General features: G+C 58.1%; 1 protein-coding gene across 1 annotated transcript; it reads left to right on the forward strand.

Annotated features, from left to right (window-relative positions):
• The first annotated feature begins 308 nt into the window (after positions 1-308).
• Positions 309-10,734, forward strand: GPR132 (G protein-coupled receptor 132). The gene is made up of 3 exons (XM_036882333.2): positions 309-395; positions 3,289-3,397; positions 8,346-10,734. The coding sequence occupies exons 2-3, from the start codon at positions 3,391-3,393 to the stop codon at positions 9,452-9,454; spliced, it is 1,116 nt and encodes a 371-aa protein (XP_036738228.2). The 5' UTR covers positions 309-395; positions 3,289-3,390; the 3' UTR covers positions 9,455-10,734.
• The last annotated feature ends 8,543 nt before the right edge of the window (positions 10,735-19,277 follow it).

Genomic DNA, 19,277 nt, shown 5'->3' on the forward strand with positions numbered 1-19,277 from the left:
GTCCTGCCCCCAGCACCCTGGGTGGGTGGGTGCTCCCAGGGGCACAAGCCTCCGGAGCCTGGGCCGACCCTTGTGGAGGCAGTCAGCTGGAGCTGGAGGGGCTGGAGCCCGTCCCTTGGGTGTCCCGCCCTCTGTGCGTCTTGCCGGTCTGTCCAGGCAGCCAGGCAGCAGCTCATGCCGGGCAGTCCCTGTCCCGCCCAGGCTGGCTGGGGAGGTGGAGGGGAGAAGTGAGTAGGGCCCATTTCCTGCTGTCAGCCAGATGTCAGCCGGTTGGCCAACCCCGGGCTCTGTGCGGTCAGGGGAGTTCTAGAACACTTGGACCCCTGCGACTTCCTGAAAGCTCTCTGCTGGGCCTGCAGGAGGGAGTGCGAGGCCACCGCCAGGGAGGCCCCCGAGTAAGTCCTGGCCATGTGCTGGGGGGGCAGATGGGGCCGGCCCGGGGCAGGGCCTCCAAGGAATTATCTGTGGGCGTAAGGGTGGGGGCTTGGTTGAGGTCTTCCCCTAGGGCCCCTCCCCAGGGGCACGGTGTCACAGCGGCAGGGCAGGAGGGGGCTGCTGAGGGGGCGATGGCTTCTGTCCCTCCTCAGGGCTCTATCCACCCTGAACTTCTCTCCCGTAAGTGCTCCGCCTGGCTGCTGGTCCAGGGGCTGGAGTGGGGGGGTCAGGGCCCGGCTCACCAAGCCTCCTTGCTGTCTTCCCGAGCCCTGGGGAGCTTCCTGGGTGCCGCGTGGCTGTCGCTGACCCTGGGGGTGTTCAGTGGGGTTGGGTTGCAAAGCGCCTGGCTCCTTGTGTCCAGGGGCTGCTTGGGCCTGGGGTGGGACAGGCAGAACAGCGGGGTCTCTGAAGGGGTCGGTGGCCAGCCTGGTCTCAGGGCACGCCTCTCAGGACAGCATCCGGCACCGAGCCTGGCACAGTCTGGTGTTCCATAAACGTCTGCCGTGAATGGCGAGCAGGGTGGGCTGAGGGAGGGGAAGTCGGGTGGGGCCGTTTTTTCAGGCATCTCTGTACCCAGGTGGGTGACATGATGTCTCAGGGGATCCTCCAGGCAGGGGTGCAGAGCAGAGGCGACTCAGGCCAAGGAGGGATCAGACAAGGGAGGGCGGGTACGCATGGGGCGTTAGGCCTCATCAGCCTCAAATAAGGCAGACTTAATGGGTTTTCAGTGAGTGCACTAACGAAACTCTCGATGGAAAACCGGAAACCCATGCACCCTGCGCTGGGTGTGGGGAGGCAGGGGTGCTTCCCCTGCCAAGCACTCGAAGATAAAACTCAGCGATGGCCTCCCCAACCTTCATCCTGAATGCAGAAGCAGAGACGAAGTCAGAGATTTGGGTATAGGAAGACTGGAAATCACCCAAAATGTCCAGCAGTGAAATGGTCCAGAAAGTACGGTAAACCCACCAGACAGGCCAACCCAGAGGAGCCGGGTTTTCAACAAATGTGCAGTGGGATAAGGAACTGCTGCTTAAAAATGTCAAGGGAGACGTGGCAGGGAAAGAACAGAGCGTGGTGGGTGAAGGCCCCCAAGGCCCAGGCCCAGGCTTCACTGACGCTTGGTGGCCTCGCTGTCCCCTGAGGCCCGGGCTGGGAGCCGCCTCCCGTTCCTGCATCAGGCCAGCGCTGCTCGGGCGCCGAACCACAGGTCCTTCACTCCACCTACCCACAGCCCAGGCCCGCCTCCCTGGGTCCCCAAAGGTGGGCCAGACGTGGGTGACTCGAGGAAAGGGTGGGTCCTGGTGGGGGAGCCGGGAAGGGTGGCCAGGCTGCCGGCGTGGCAGAGCTCAAGAGCTGCTCCTCCCACCTGTGTGCTCCCGCTGAGGCCCGCCAGAGGCCCGGAGGCCCCAGGCCCCCCAACCCCAGCCTGGGAGGAGCCTGCATCTGGGGGTGGGCAGCCCTCTCTGCCCAGGGCACCGGCCACCAGTGAGATGGGCATTCCGGGGCTGGTGGGCTGGTGGGCTAGGGACGCTGAGAGGATCAGCCCACTGCCTCTCTGTCGGCTGGACGCAGCAGTCGGCACCTCCACTCCACACCTAGGGCTGGCCGCCGGGGATGATGGGAGGGCCTTCTGAGGTTAGGCAGGGGTGAGGCCCTGGCTGCTCTGGGCCTTGCTCACCTCGAGGGGCCAGGAGACACATGGGGAGTGGTGGTGGTAAGGGTGGGAGCAGGGGGCAACGGGGAGTGGGGTTTCCAGGCCCAGGAAGAGCCCAGGCGGAGGCCCATGGCTGCAACCTGACCCCATAGTCCGTCTGGTGGGGAACAGCAGGGACAAAGGCCAGAGCGGGAGGGGCCCTGAGGAGCCCTGGCCTGGGCAGTGGGGCCCCAGGTGTGGGTTCCCCTGGAAGGCTGGACTGCTCTCAGGCCAGGCTGCCCCACACCCGTCTGGCAGGTGGGGTTGGAGCCAGTGCGGTGACCCCTCTGGGCCCAGCCTCTGTCCCGTCTGCAGGACCAAGAAGGAAGTGTGCCTGCCTGGACAGTAGAGCAGGACCCGGCGGCCCCTGTGGGCCTGGTGCTCTGGCCACACTGCCTGAGGACAGACCTAGAGCCTCACCTCCCCTAACCCCTGTGGCTGCTCAGGACAGAGGCGGTTTTCGGGGCATGTCTGGTCAGGGAAGGAAGCAGAGAGACAAGGGGTCCCGATGCCACCCCCATCTGTGCCTGCTGTGCCTTCAGACCTGCCCCCACTGCACCAAGGGCACCGTGGACGCTCTCCTGGGTCCTGGTCCCTTTCCACGGGGCAGTGTGCTGTGGCATGCCTCCGGGTCACATGCCCTTCACATCTGGGTAATTATTTCACCATGAAAAATTCCTAGAAAGGATTTTACCTAATCAAAAGTTAAGCACATTGAAGATTTTTGGAAACACATTGCAAAATTGTGCTCTGAAAGATCTGTGCCAGCTTATGCTCCCCTCAGCACAGAAAAGGAGCCCCACTTCCTCGGTCTCGTCGACACTAAGAACTAAAGCTCTTTATTTTTGCCAACCTGATAGGCAAAAAAACACCACCACTCAGATGTTTATGTTCACATTTTGTTGATTGTAAGTGGAGTTGGGCATTTTTTAAATTTTTAGTAGTTATTTTTATTTCCTCTGAGAATTATCTGCTTACTGGCTTTGAAATTTCTTATTTTTGTTAATTTTAGGGTCCTTTATATACTAATCTGCTATGTGTCCCACAGGATAGCCCCAAGATTTAACACATAAGAGATGCCTGCTAACCATTGGGCTAATGACTTAATTTGTGATTTGATCTGATTTTCCTAAAGCAATTTCCACCTACTCCTTCTCCAGGTCACCTTACACTCTCAGGAGACTTCCCAGGGGGACCAGCAGGACACATGACGTGTACCCGGAAGTCCTCCGCGGAGCCAGCCTGCAGCGGGAGCGGCAGACATGTCAGGTGAGAGTGCCTAGCCCACGCCTCCCTTGGCTTTAGACGCTTAAGAGGGAGCCCCAGAGAATTTTCCCGCAGTACACTTTGTCTTATAACAGGTAATAACCCCAAAAATCAGTGTGTAAAAGCAGATTTATCAAAATAAAAGCAAACTCAGAAACAGTAAAGCCAGAGGCTCTCCTTCAAGGTACCAGGAAGTACCAATGCCCTAATTCTTTTGAAGTGCTAGACAAGCCAGGAATGGGCCTGGGGAGCATCGGAGCCTCTGGGATGTCCATCTGGACTTCACAGTGTGCCCATTTCTTGTGAGAGACCCAGTGTTGAGCCACAGAGCTGCCACAGATGCCCCACGGGAGCCACCCCACTTCTCCTAGGGGCTCACCTGTCTTCACTGTCCTCTTCTCCCACGAGGTCAGGGTCCACGTGTGCACCTGTGGGGGGGAGGGGCATGCTCTCACCTGCACTGGGCTGGTCAGCTGATTGGGTATGAAGGTGGGACCTGGCATGGCAGGGTGACGACCAGAGGCTGCGTGGCCCCGAGTCGGTGATGTGTTGGAACTGTACTCAGAACCTGGTAGCCAGGCCCCAGGGCAGGCAGTGCTGGGGGTGTGTAGGGCACCCAACCCCTCCATCCATACGTATGGATGCGGCATGTGTCCGAGTTTAGGGGGGACAGAGAGGCGAGCAGCAGGACCACCTCACAGCCATTAGGGTGGCTACTCTAAAAAAAAAACCCAAAATATCGAGTGCTGGTGAGGATGTGGAAGAACAGGGCCCTGTGCATGGCTGGTAGGAGTGTAAACTGCTGCAGCCACTGCGGACAGCACCCTGAACATTCCTCAAAATAGTAAAAATAGAGCTACTGTGTGATGCAGCAATCCCCTCCTGGGTACACGCCCAAAATAACTGAAAGTGAGGCCTCAGAGAGCGATGTGCACACGGGTTCTCACACAGCATGACTCACTGCAGCCAGAACGTGGGAGTGGCCTGGGCATCCAGGACAGATGAGCCCGGTGTCCCCTCCACGGTGGGGTGCCGTCCAGCCCTCAGCACTGACGTCCTGACACCTGCCGCAGCGTGCACACAGAAGGACACCCCTGTGTGATTCACTCACGTGGGGGCCTCTAGCCGGCAGGCCCACAGCAACAGGAAGTAGGAAGGGGTGCGCTGGGGCTGGAGGAGGGGTGGGGAGTGTCCAACGGGGGTTAGTTTCAGTTTGGGAGGATGAGAACGTTCTGGAGATGATGGTGGTGGTGGCTATGGTGCTGAGCTGTGCACTTAAAAATGGTTAAAATGGTGAACTTTATATTGCGTGTGTTTTACAAGAATAAACAAAACCAGGAAGAGCCAGCGGGTGGCACGAAACGGCCTCAGGTTCAGGCTGTGGGCTGGCTGCTCCATGCTCTGGGGACCAGCTATTTGGCTCCATGATGAGCCTTCAGCCAAGGAAAAAAGTGGTGGGCTGGGCACTGCCCTGCCCCACTGTGGGCACAGGCAGCTGGGACCCCCAGGCAGCTGCACGCCCAGCCAGCTGCACACTGTTGGCCAGGACACTCCAGGGTGCTCCCAGCATTCGGGATGCGGAGGGTTTCCCTTACCAGTTGGACATCCACGTGAAGAGAGGTCAAGGGGTCATTATGCCCAGACGCTAAGTAACACAAGTGCCTTCTAGGACTCAGGCTGGAGAAGCAACAGCCACCTCCCGTGCTGTCACTGCAGCCACACCAGGCCTGTCCAGCCCACTGTGCGGTCCCCCTGCCAATCACAGAGGGGGGCAAGGGTAGGAAAGGCCGAGTACAGGGACCCGCGCACCCAGCAGGCCAAAGCCAGGAGCACAGGCTCTGGGGAGACAGGGCCCAACGTGGTGCAGAGGGAGACACCTGCATTGGGGACCCCCAGGGCAGCCCAGGTGTGAGGTCTGGCTGGCAACCCGTCCCAGCGTAAATCTGAGGACCCCCTCCTGCTGGCCACTGGAGCTCGGGTGGGGCTCCAGGTGACCGGTGTCGGCAGGCTCATGGCCTCTCTGAGCACAGCCCCTTCCACTCAGGGAACCTCCAGGGAAAATGCCCCACCAAACGTGAGATCCCAAGCCAGGAGAGGCGCGAGGGGCCAGCCCCGCGGGACTGGAGTCCCCTTCGGAGAGTCCAGCTGTCGGGAGGGTCCCACGGAGTCCAGATGGTGCAAAGAAATAGGAGAGAGAGAGAATGGAGCAGAGCCAGTGGCGACCCCGACAGACGTGAGAGAGGCCAACAGAACTTCCAGAGCCAAAGATGCAGTCTTTGAATTCCAAACTCCACGAACGGGTCAAAAAAACACTGATTAGGCGTCAAGGGAGCTCAGGACAGAAGCTGAGGTGCTACCAGCTCAGCCGACAGCATCACAGAACAAGGGAAGGTGGGCGGAACATAGGGGCGGGGCCAGAGCGAGGGGCGGGGCCAGAGCGAGGGGCGGGGCGGGGGCCGCTCGGGTCCCGGACGGGAGGGTTTCCGTGGGTGTGAAGGGCCCGCCCGAGCCGCAGGAGGCAGCAGTGGGTGCCGCCCCGAGCGCGGGACATGCGCCGTCTGGGATCCAGAAGGCCCAGGGGCACGACCATGAACCAACGGCCGCCTGCTCGCCCAGCCTTGGGAGCCAGGAGCCAGGAGAGCAAGGGCCTCGACGTGCAGCAGCTAGTGGACCCCCAGGACCCCGTCTTCAAGAATCGGGGCAAAACGTCATTTCAGATGGACAAGAGCTGGGGAGAGTTTGCACCAACGGGCTTTCGATGTCAGAATCTGTCAAGGCGGTCCTCAGGGAAGGGCAGTGACCTCAGAGAGGCCATGGGAAGACGGGGAGCGAGCGGCAGGCCGGCCGCCGCGGGCTGGTGCCCACAGGGGAACCATGAGGAATCACGACCGCAAACACATCCAACTTGTGGGGTTAAAAGCAAACGACTCCAATAACTGGACCAGAATCGCCCATGACCAGGCGTGGGGCGTGGGGCACCTGCAGGCCGCTCGCAGGGCGAAGGCTTTGATTAACTGCGGGCACTGTTGAATAAGCACACGAACATTTCCGGGGGAATCTCCGTAAGATTAAAAAGAGACTTAATCATTTCCAAACCAAAGGGAGGTGGGGAAACAGTAAGAAATAAACTCAATAAATCCAAAAGCAGATGTCCTTGTCAGCACGGGCTGCTGTCCAGCACAGCAGGGAGGGTGGCTTGAACCGCAGACGCTCGCGGTCACAGTCTGAGGTCGGGGTGCCAGCGGGTCTGGTGCCTCTGAGGCCTCCTTCCTCGGCTTGCAGACAGCCGCTTTCTCCCTGTGCCCTCACATTACTTCCCTCTGTGTGTGCCCCTGCGTCCAAATGTCACCTTTTTTATAAGGACAGCATGGACCAGCACCCATCCTAATGACCTATTCTAACCTGATCACCTCTGCAAAGACCCTCGCTCCAAATACAGGCAATATTCTGAGGTCCTGGGGGTGAGGACACATCCTTTTGTGGGCGGACACGATTCCACCCTTACAGAAGGCAAACAAGAATAAAATTAAACAGAAAAAGCAGACAAAAGAGCACGAATCAAGATGGAGAAAACAAATCAAAAGATAGCCACAATATTATAAATACAAATGGACCTGACTCAATACTTTAAGGCAGAGGGTCAGATTTTTTAATTCAGCCATAAACTTTTTGTAAGTGTCACATCTAAAACATAAGGACACAGATGGATTGGAAGTAGAAGGTTGGAAAAAAATATACTAAATAGACAGCAATCCACAAAAGTTGATGTTTTTCATACCAAATAATAAACAAGACTTTACCTGAAAAGCACCATTAGAAATTATGTTACTATCCTATTGTTTCTGTAACAAATTACTACAAACTTTGAGTCTTAAAAAGATGCAAATTTATTGTCTTTATTTTTCTTGGGATCCAAAGTAAGAAATGGGCTAAAATCAAGGTGTGGGCAGGACTGTGCCCTGTCCAGGGGCTGCTGGGGAAAATCCATTCCTGGCCTTTTCCAGCTTCTAGAGGCACCTGCATCCCTTTGCTTGTCCCCCTTCAAAGCCACCAGTGTGGCTGGCAGAAGTGTTCTCACATCGGATCCCGCCATTCCCCTTTAATTCTCCTTCTGCGTTCAAGGACTCCTGTGATTACATTGGGCCTGCCCGGCTAATCCATGATAATCGCCTTATTTTACTATTGTCAACTAATGAGCAAATTTAACCCCATCTGCAACTTTAACTGCCCTTTGCCATGTAACCAGAATCACACACAAGCCAGACAAGCCACCACGGTCGCAGGTTGTGGGACTAGGAGGTGGACATCTCTGCGGGGGGGAGGCAGTATTCCGCCTGCATAAATGAAGAGCATAATGGCGTAATGGTACAGGGGTCAATTCGCTGAGAAAACAGAACCATATTTAACTCATATGCAGCAATGAACCACATAAGGCTGACCTTGAGAGAACTCCACGTTGAGGTGAACAAATCGACCATCACAGCAGGGGTGGTCAGTCATTGTTCTCGGTGACTGATGGCTGGAGCAGGCAAGAGGTGGTGAGACTCTAGACTGGGACGAGGCTGGGCCTGAGCTGGGGGGGCTGGAGCACGAAAGCTGTGAAGAAGCAGAGGCAGCCCTGACCCCGACTATCGGGAACGCACAGAGGAGGGTATGTGCTCAGCAATTAGCCAATGATCTTTCTTCCTGAGCATGCAAACCACACTTTTGAAAAATGACCTCAGGGAGCTGCAGGGACTCAGCGTGGCACAGACTCTGCTCTGTCCATGACGCCATCAGTCTAGAGGTCGATGCCCATGGATCACTTTAGGACACTCACTGGGTTCGGGCACCTTTAAACACCTGGTGTGTCTAATCTGGAGTCACCCTGAATCTTATCCGTCCTCAACCGTTAAGTCTCTGAGAGGAGGTTCCCAGGGACGCCCGTCCTCACCCTGTGTCTGTCCCACAGGAAACACCACCCTGGTGACCAGCCCCGGCCCCGGCGTGCCTCTCGCAAACTGCAGCGTATCCTTTGAGGAGAGCAGAGTGTTCCTAGTGGTGGTGTACAGCGTGGTGTGCGCCGTGGGCCTGCCCACCAACTGCCTGACCGCCTGGTTGACGCTGCAGCAGGCGCTGCAGGGCCACGTGCTGGCTGTCTACCTGTTCTGCCTGGCGCTGTGCGAGCTGCTATATAGCAGCACCCTGCCTCTCTGGGTCATTTACATCCAGAACCAGCACCACTGGACCCTGGGCCCCTGGGCCTGCAAGGTGACCGCCTACATCTTCTTTTGCAACCTCTACGTCAGCATCCTGCTCTTGTGCTGCGTCTCCTGCGACCGCTTCCTGGCGGTGGTGTACACCCTGGAGAGCCGAGGCCGCCGCCACCAGAAGACCGCTGTCCTCGTCTCTGCGTGCGTCTTCGTTCTCGTCGCGCTTGTGCACTACCCGGTGTTCAACATGCCCGACAGGGACACCTGCTATGAGACGCTGCCGATGGACGGCAGGACCGCCGGCTACTACTACGCGCGCTTCACCGTCGGGTTCGCCGTCCCTCTCTCCATCATCGCGTTCACCAACCAGCGCATCCTCAGGAGCATCAGGCTGAGCTCGGGCCTGGGTGCCGCCCAGAAGGCCAGGGTAAAGCGCTCGGCCATCGCGGTGGTGGCCATCTTCCTGGTCTGCTTCGCGCCCTACCATCTGGTGCTCCTGGTCAGTGCTGTCGCCTTTTCCTACTACAGAGGAGACGCGGACTCCGTGTGCGCCTTCCAAGCCAGACTGCACACGGTCTCTGCCGTGTTCCTGTGCCTGTCCACGGTGAACAGCGTGGCTGACCCCATCATCTATGTGCTGGCCACAGAGCATTCACGGCAAAAAGTGTCCAGAATCCACCAGCAGTGGAGAAGCTGGCCTGCAAGGACCGAAGGCACCAAGCTCACATGTTTGAAGGACTCCGAAGAGGCACCGGTGGCCATGTTGCTCCCAAATGGCTACAGGCTCCCTAGGTCAGTCCACCCACCAGGGTCACAGCCGGGGGGCTCACGGTGCATCCCGGAGGGGCTGAGTGAGGAATCCTGCTGAGCCCAGGGCACTGCAGGGCGGGATGTCCGGCACGGAGTCCGGGCCAGCAGCAGCTTTCCCATGCACTGACACGGACAGCCTGTGCCTGTGGTGCTGGCCCTGGAGCCCCCTCTGGAAGACACACCTCTGATGTCTCATTCCTGGAGTCATGCTCCCCGTGAGCCTCTGCCCATGGGGGTCCCAGCCCCCTAGGCTTTCCCATGGCAGGGAGCCCAGGAGAGCCTCTTAACTCCTGCCGGTTCTGGCTCCCTTGGCTACTAGCAAATGGCAGGGCAGTTGGCAGAGGCCATGTGTCTGCTTGGTGCTGCCAGCAGCTGGCACGTGCCATGCACACCATAGGTGCCCAGTCAGCATCCAGGGTAATGACTTCATTTTCTGAGCTTTTCAGCAAGTGTTCTTGGATGACATCATGGGGCCTTTGTGCTTCTGCCTTAGAACGTCCAAACCGTGTTCCTTCAAGCAGTAACTGGCCACCGTGGGATAGCCCGGGGCCTGCAAAGGAGCAGGAGCCCAGCCCCAAGGGCCCTCGGCCGGGCTTGGCTGTGCCGACCAGGTCTGAAGCCGCAGGCTGCCACGGGCCGTTAGGGGAGCCGTGGGGCAGAGCGCAAGCTCCTCTGCCTTCCAGCAGGGCCACCCGCACGTCTACCGTAGGAGGCCCCGGGTGCCCACAGCTCCTACGCCCGTTGGCCAGAAATGCTGGTGGGCACCCCAGGAAGGGGGACACGCCTGCCATTAAGGCCCAGAGAATGGCTGGATGTCCTTCATTGTCAGGGGAGAAGCTGGCAGGGGGCTTGGGACAGCAAATCAGGGTCCAGCAGGTGACAACCCCGAGGCCTCTCCGAATGGAACATGGAACTGAGTCTGATGCGCAGCTGTGGGGAAGTTGGCTCCCTGGAAAACGCACAGCTTAGCATCAGATCCTGGCTCAGCCCTTGGCAAGCCTTATCTAGGCCATGCCACAGCGCTGCCTCAGTTTCTCCGTCTGTAACAGGGCCAATGACACCTACCTCAGCGGGTCAGTGTTGGGGCTGACCCACTACCTCTGCTTCAGGCATTCACTTTACAGAGGCCAGCAGCCCAGCACCCCTCCCACAGAGGCCCAGGCACCCCAAGGCCCACGCCAGGCATGGCACGTGTACATGTCACGGACACTGTGCTGCCATCATGTGATGATGTCCTCGTGTCCCTAGGGTGGCCGTCATTGTCCACCGTGAGAAGTGTGCACAAGACACACTTGGAAAATATGCTTAGAAATAAAAACGATTTTGTGTATTTTTATACATGTCAGTCCCAACTTCCTTTCTAAGTGAAATGATGTCATCTTACCTTTTTGTGTAGACATTTACCTCTAGGGCTGTCTTGGAGGGCCCGGCCCACACACCCCGGGCTCCCAAAGTGATGGACTGGGGGTCTAGGAAAGGTCTGGAATATTCAGGGTGGGTTTGTGGCCCATCATTCCCACCTCTGCTCCCAGCCCTACGTGGCTTCCTCCTCTGTGTCTCTATGTCTCTCTTTGGTCTCAAGGGCACAGCCGCCTGGACACCCAGTGCTGGCTCTGCGGGGTCTGTGGTCATCCCGGCCATCGTGCTCCACCTGCCTCACGGGCACCAGGTGGCCAGGCTGCCCAAGGGCCCTGAGCAGGTGCAAAGTGCTTCCCCCAAATCCCAGCTGGTGGGCCCTCCTGGGTCTTTCCAGCCCTGAGCCTGAGGAGCAACCCCAAGCTGCCGAGGTCCCAACGCCCCAGTACTGCCCCAGGACCTGGGTTTTTGCACAGGAGAGGACACGTGGACTAACCACGGGGGGCAAGCTCTGCGCCAGGGACTTGGTGGAGGCCACCGCCTATAGTCCTACCACACTCCTGGGAGATGGGGAGGGCCTCCTGTGGTCCTGGTGGGGAGGTCCCAGGCCCGGCTGCCTGGACACAGGGGGACAGGAGTGGGTGGGGCCAAGGCTGGCTGGGGCCGGGGTGGAGGGCTGGGGTGGTGGGGCCAGGCTGGGGTTGGCCAGGGATGGTGCCTCGAGGTCTCCTGCTTCCGGCTGCAGTGATGAGGCCAGCAGCACGGGACTGGGAGTGCCCACCAGGTCTAAGAGTGGACGGGCGAGGAGCGGGAGGCCCTGTTTGTCCTGGGGTACAAGCCCTTACCCCACTCTGTCCTGCCCGGACTCCCACGCCGTCGCTGATGCTTCAGGGAGGGGGGCAGGAGCAGGAAGTAGTTTGGGGGCACTGATGCCCACAGTGCCTGAGTCTCCTTGACCTTCTGTCCCCCACCCCTGCGAGGCGCCCAGCACAGGCTGGTACCTCCCCTGTGACAGCCCCTCTACTGTCCAATGCACCCGGGGTTCCTCTCCCCAGTCAGGAGCCTGCCCGGCCTCAGCACTCCCCAAACGGCCCGGGACTCCCGGGTGATGAGTGCGTGGTCCGGCCTGGACACAGTCCCCTGGGGAAGGTGGGCGCCCGGACGCCCTGCCGCCCCAGCTGCCCCTGCCCTCGGGCCCTCCCACTGCCTCTACACTGACGGGACTGGGAAGACACACCTGCTTTTGGGGATAAATAAGCCAAACTTCAGCTCGAAGCACTTGTTCTTTTAAATGACAGAAAAGACAAAAGAGAGACCCTGGAAAGTGTGGGGCCCGGGCGAGGCCTGCCAGCACAGCTGCCCACGAGGCTTCACAGGCAACCGCTCCGGTGCAGGGGTGTAGGAGCCGTTGGCATAGTCCAGCCCGGACACCGCCGCCGCCCTCCCTGACTTGGGTGTGTCCGCGTCCCCCTCTCACGGGATGGTGTCAGAGGACCACCTGGGCCTGGGGCGTGTCGCATGGCATGGCTGGATGAGGCCCCCAGCCTCCAGCAAGGGGACTTCACGGCTGGTTCATGGCCACCTTCACACCCAGGCTGGGATCTCCCACTTAGGTGGATCTTTAATTCCACATTTCGGTTTTTGGCTGGGCAGTAAACAGCCCTTCCTTCCTGTGCGGGATCGCGTCAGCAGCTCACTGGCCACCCAGTCCGCCCGGGCTGCTGGAGCAGGGCCCAGGCCCCAGGCCGCCCGCTGTGCCTGGCACGGGTGACCGTCGGGCTACTGCCAGGTGGGAAGGCTGGTGGGGGGTCCTCCCTGGGGGCCTCAGAGGGGGCCTGCAGTGATGACATGGGGCTGCATGAAATCAGAACATGGATACCGGGAGGGGCAGTGATGGCTGGGTACCAGGAGAAGCTCTGTGCTGAGGGCCCAGCCAGCTCGGGCATCTGTGTTGACACACAAGCTGGCACTCGCCTCAGTGGGGGTGGGGGACACTGGGAAGGGGGGCCGGGCTCCTGCCACGTGCCAGCTCCGTGCTGGACACACGGGAACCCAGGGAGTGAGGCCAGCCCTGCCCTGGAGTCTGGGACCCTGGGGGGCAGCAGGTGGAGTGCACCCAGCCCAGCTGGATGGGGGCAGTGTTGGGGGGTGGCAGGCAAGGGCTGGCCGGGGATGGAGGCCCCCTTAGCCCAGGCAGCCCGCACCGCCCGCTTCCTGCCATGCTCCCCTCCTGACGGCGTGAGCAGCCACCTACCACGGACCTTTCTCCCCTTCCTCTGACTCATGGTGCTGTGGAAAGTCCTCGGGCTAGCCTGGGGTTACTGAGGGCTGAGAGCCGACCTGACAGCCGGGCGAGTCCTACACCCACCCACCCACCCCACGTTCTCACTCCCCCGCCCCCCATCCCTCTCCTGTGCAAAATGCTCCCCATGGTCCCCAAGGGACTGAGGGAGGCAGGCGCAGTGAGACCCACCCTCGCAGCCCAGGGTCTGTATAGGGGGTGGGGGCTGAGGGGGGAGCCCCGAGACCCCTTGGGGTGGCCCCGCTGCCTTGAGCATGCCACCCTTCACACCTGACTCTTTCCTTCCTCAGGTGTGTCCCCAGACTAGGCTCCCAGGGGAGAGGCCACCCTGCCATTTTTTCACAGCTGTGTCCCAGCTCCAGGACAGGCCTGCTCCTAAGCGGGCCCCCTGTTGTCATTGCCTGAATCTGGACGTGAGGGATAGATGGCCAAGCACCGCGCCAGCCCTGGAGACCCGCCCCGGCTCTGCTGACAGGTCCAGACACTGAATAGCTACCGACCGGTCTGCGGACCCTCCACCCAACACGCTCTAGCTCCTAGACCTGCGCCACAGACCCGCACGAGTTCAGGGCAGGTCGCCTTAGCCCGCCCTCACCCCAGCTGGCCCTGAGAGTGGCTACAGCCACAGGCACGCCTCCTGGGTACCCCACCTGGGGGGTGGGCTGAGGAAGGTGCCCCACGGGCTGGGAGTTCTGGGGTCCCGTGTTCTGGAGTTGGTCTAGGAGGGCGGTACAGCTCCCCGAGTTTAAGTCCCAGTCCCAGGCCTCCCGACCTTGTGGGAGGGACGTGCGAGGGGAGGGCGCTGGAGGTGCCCCACATGCCAGGCCCTCTGGAGCTTGCCGGCCCATGGCTGTGGGGCACTAACACCAACCGGAGCACCCAGACCTGGTGGGGAAAGACCCCCGGGCCCAGACATTGTTCCAAGGCCATCTGGAGCCCCCCGAACTTCCAAGGACAGCTTCCTTTGACAGGTCATTTCACTGCTCCAGGCCAGTTTCATCACCCATATTTGGACTGGCCACAGTATCTGCTCGGTGCTGCAGGGCCACTAACTAAGATCACATATGTCCTGTCTGGAAGCCAGCCTGACACAGCGCAGGTGCTTAAAACGAAGCCAGACTCTCACCCAGGCTTCCTCGGTGGCCTTTTGATGGGGCCAGCCAGCATGGAAAAGTCACTCAGGACCAAGGCCCATGGGTCCCCAGTGGCACCCCCAGAGGAGCCCCGGGGGCCTGGCCGTGTGCTCCGTCCCCACGGGACTCCCAGGACTGCAGTGAGGGAGGAAAGCGCGTGGGACCACCCGGGTGGCATGGGCAGCCAAGCCACCTAGGACCCAAAGCGGGTTGGCAAAGAGAAACAGCAGCCCTGAGTCCCAATGACCAGGGACAGCCACACTGCCCTTGACGGTGACATCAACGTGGAGCCCGCCTCAGGGGAACTAATGCGGGGAAACCACAGGGGCCATCTACAGGGAGGCAGGGCAATGGCCGAGTGCCTGTGCCTGTGAGGCCCATGGGCCCGCGCACTCTAAGGGCGGGAATACATCGAAAGGGCTGTTTAAGAACCTGAGACACGTCTGACACACACACCCATCCCGACCACAGCCCCAAAGCCCCCAGGGGACAGTCTGGGGTCGCCACAGCTCAAAGGAAGGAGGGCTGATAGACCTCAGTCCCTGGAGCCCCCACAGGCCCCCAGCTGTGGCTCTGGGGTTGCACAGCCCCCAGTGACACTGAGAGGCCCCTGTGGAGGGGCTGTAGATTAGACGAGGACATTAGATCAGTGGTGACTTCCTGATTCTTAAGGTTGCCTTGTGTAGGCATTAAGGGCAACAAGTATTGTATCGGCAACTTATTCTCAAATGGTGAAAAAAAAAGGTGTATGGAAAGAGTGAATAATAAAGCAAACATGTTAAAATGTTCACAACTGGGGAAACTATATGAAGAGAAAGAGTAGCATTCTTACTGAATGCACCACGTTTCTATAAATTGGGATTATTTGAAAATAAAAAATCAGATAAACACATATACACAAAACAATTCCATATGGTTCGCATGGGTGCCTATATAGGCAAGTAAATGTTCAAGAAAAGTCTGGAAGGATGTGCAGAAGTGATGACCTCAAAGGAGGAAAACGGAATTAGAGGCAGTAATCAAAAGAACGTTAATGGCCTGTGGCGACCCACACATTTGCAAGGGGAAGACATTGTTGTGCAACTTGTGTAAGTAAACATGGATGTGACAGTGGAGGAAAGAAAACAGTGTCCTTGTGAAAGTGAGGAAGAAATGGGGCCATGGTAGTGTGACAGAGCTGAAGGAGAGGAAGGGGCCCAGCAGGGTATGGCGGGCACACCTTCTGATGAGGAGCAGGCCCTGGGCACAGGAACTGAGGTGGGTGGACATCCTTTATGGGTCTTGCAGAGTGCCCTTCACATGAGCTGTCTGGTCCTAGGATTTCTGCGTTTCTGGCAAGACCCCCCCAGAGGTGAGGATAACTCCCACCATGTCCCGTTGGAGGCCCATGGTGCTGATAAATCAGGCGCTGCCGGTAACTCTTGTCACGTGGCTAAAATGGCATGTGGCAGGCTTCCCCTCTGTGAAGCTGACTGCTAAGCCTTGTTGCACTCATCAATTAATAAGTAATTACTAAGCAGTTTTGGGGGAGAGAGCTCGAGGCTTCTTTGGTGAGGCTGGCTGTCCCTTCTCTCATAGGTGTACGTCCCTGTGTTTATATTCACATCGCTATGGGCTCTGAATTGCTACTTTCCTCAAGGGGCTCCAGCAGTAACTTTCAGCTGGTTCCTGCAGCCTTGAGACATCTCATCAGTCATTCTTTGGGTGCTGCCTTACTTTCTGGTACCACAAGATGTTGAATTTACTCTGCTTCAGCCCTAGAGTCAGGCTTCTCTCCAAGGAGTGCTGGCTCCTTTTGCAGAAAGTGGTGGTTAGAAACCAAGCTCTGGGCCCTCGGGGTGCTTGCCGCTACTGGGATAGCACTGCTCACGGAGTTGGAATGTCTGTGCGTGTCTGTGTACACACATGCAGATACACACCTCAGTCTCTGCCTGCGTCCACCTATATCAAGCTGTGCGTTGGCAAGGCTACCCTGCTACCTCCAACTCCCACCCAACAACCTGGGAGCTGGTCTGATCCACCCCCTTTCCTAGCCTGCAGCTCCTCCGGGTGCTCTTCATCATGTGCTCATAGATTTGTTTATTTGCTCCCTTGACAGGCCAAGGGCCCCTCCCCATGGAGGCTCTTGGAGGGGAAGGAGGTGAGTGTCAAGACCTTGCAGGCCAGTGCGGGTGGTGGCCAAAGGAGTTCATTGCTCACTGAGTTGCGGGGACTTCGTGTTTGCACTGGAGCTCCTTGCCCCCCACACCCCACAGGCCCAGGAGGATGTTATGTACACAGCTGAGGAGCCCTGAGTTCGGGAAACATCAGTGTTTTCAGGGGATGGCTAGCCAGCCTGAGCATCTAGGCCGTGGAGGGGGGTGTTCTCCTGACTGCTGGACAGCTAACCAGTCAGCCCTCCACCTGCAGGGACACCCCCTGTCTCCACAGAGACCGGAAGATGCGCTCCTGACAGGACAGTTGGAAGGCGTGCTGCCAGGGCTTCTGCCTGGAGGGCAGCAGGGCCAGCATGTGATGTTTAGTTCTTTTGTGAAAACAACACATTCTACATGTCTTACAACAAGTTGCCATTTTTGAAATGATTCAAGATCTATGTACTGTGGGGGCAAGGGGAGTGGGACAGGGCCAGTGCCCTGCCTAGTGGCCCAGAGCTGGAAGCCAGGTTTTCCCAGATGTCTGTTCTTGGCCCACTTGAAATGGCTGAGCTGTCCTTAGGGAGGGACACCTGCACATAGCCAAAAATAGACCTCCATTCTGCCAGCCACCCATCCAACACTCTATTGAGATTTGCTCTTGGTGCTGGGGAAGAGCAGGTGGTGGCTCTGGCGGTGGTGGGGACCCACGTGTGACACACGCTGGAGCCTCACATCCTGGGTTCAAACCCCAACCCCAATGCTGTCACGTACTCTCTGAGACCTTGAGCAAGTGGCCAGAGCTGACCATCGGCAGGGGGTTGACTCAGCTCCTGAGGCAGGTGGCTGGCAGGTTCTGGAAAGTGGGAGTGTGGGAGTGGGTTCCCAGGTGTGCAAGGGTCCATGCACAGGTCTAAACAGGGCGGCAACAGTGAAAGCGCAGAAGCGGGCAGGCTCTGGATCTGTTTAAGGGCTGAGCTGAGGACTGGGGCTGGCAGACTGGTGAGCGTGAGCATTAGAGAGGTATCGGGAGGACCCCAAGGTTTTTGGTCGAGTGTTGAGTGGCTAATGGAGCCAGGGGCTAGGCTGGGAAGCCTTGGGTGGGGGTAAGACTTCTGATTCCAATGTGCTAAGTTTCATGACATCCATGAGAATGGGAGTGAGAGGGTGGGGGTGGGAGATGTAGTAGGGAGGAGCTGGTGAACATGTTGGGTTGGAGCTCAGGGCAAGACTGGAGGGGTGCATTTGGATCACATGGATGTATGTGCAACAGCACGTGCTTGCTGAGTCAGGGAGCCAGGCGATTCTCACCCAGGGGCCGTGAGCTAAGTAGCAGCCGCTCTTCCTTGGTGAGCTTTCCATTTCTGTCACCACAAGCGTACTGGTTCGAAGCCACACCTGCATTTCAGATCACAGTCTGTGGGTCAGACATGCAGCAATGCAGTGGATGGTGGTGGGCAGCCACCTACTCTCTGGAGCTAGGGGTCCTTTCTTGTCCCCACGTTCTTGTGGCTATTGACTGCAAGAACTACCCATGTTCCTTCTCACGAGGCCCCTCCATTCTCAAAAACTAGCAGGGGGCCCTCAAAACTCTTCCTTCAAGGGCTTGCGTGGCCAGGTCAGGCCCTCCAGGAAGCCTGGTATTCAGGTCAACCTGCCCTGTAACAGCACAGACACAGAGTGAGGCCTCACCAGGGTCCCAGGTTCCAGGCTTACTGCGGCGGTGAACCTTAGGAGCTGGTTTTAGAAACTGGTCTACGCCAACAGTGCATGAAATAATGGCAAATCTTACAATTAGGCGTTGTAATTCTTTGTTGTGGGGTAGATGGTGCTTCATCATGAACCTGGGTGAGGCTGCCTGGGGAGTGGGTGTGGCCAGAGAAGCGGATTGAGGACTGGGCCCCGGGGCGCCCCAACATCTGAAGGGGGAGGAGAGCAGGAACCAGCAGGGGGACCGGAGAGGAGGAGCCTCTGGAGCTGGAAATTGGGCCCCCCAGTGGCCAAATGCGATAGTGATCTGCACTGTTCTGGGGCAGGGACCAGGAACTGAGACCCAGGCAGAGGAGCTGGCAGACACCTGGGACTGCACCCTGCAGCCCTGGGGAGAGGTGGGAGGGGCTCGCTGGGGCTGGGGGTGGGAGGACAGGGGAGGCTGAGGGCCAGAATCTGCTTCCTGTCCTCCCTGACGCCCTGGACCCCCGCAGACCCTCTGCTTCCCTTCCTTGTCTGGGCAGTTGGGTGGGTTTCTGTCACTGCAGCAGGTCCAGCATTATCCAAGATGGAGACTATGGGTAAAATTGTAATATTTCCAGAATATCTCGCCTGTCCTTAGCGCATCTGCATATCAACAGGCATTCCTCAGGGGTGGAGAAAGAGAAGTAGTTCGTCTCCATATCTATGGGCAATTACCTGGGCAACCAAGGGCTTATCTGAACCTGAGAGGTTAGGGGGAGGGCTTGCTTGCTTCTGCCCAAGCAGGGAAGAGATGGCCCTGGACTGCAGTTTGTAAGCAATAAACGGGTTTTAAACTTTATTTCTCCCTTTGACTGATTTCAGTTTTAGAAGTATTTTGCCCTGGGATTTCCTTTCCCTGGAGTTACAGGGACATTTTCTATGATTTAATGGCAACAGCTTTGCTAGTGACCATGGCTCCTGATAAAAATACCAAACAATACAAAGGAAGCCTTTTCTTAGCCTCATTCTTCTTTTTTTTTTCTCCCATTTTTTGTAAATGGTACAGACGACAGATGAAGAAACTTCCAGGCCTAGCTACTTAAAGGTGTCTTGTGGAAAATTCACCAAAATAAGCCACACATTTATGTGTTAAAAGCTCTAGAAATTTAAGCAAAGTTGACTTATCAAAGTGTAATTCTGAGCATGCCATATCCAGAGGGCTGGGTAAATGAAATGGGATTGGTGAGCTAAATCCTCTGATTAAATAAAATCCTATTTTATTTG

This window comes from Manis pentadactyla, chromosome 11, assembly GCF_030020395.1.
Source record: "Manis pentadactyla isolate mManPen7 chromosome 11, mManPen7.hap1, whole genome shotgun sequence".
Classification (NCBI taxonomy): domain Eukaryota; kingdom Metazoa; phylum Chordata; class Mammalia; order Pholidota; family Manidae; genus Manis; species Manis pentadactyla.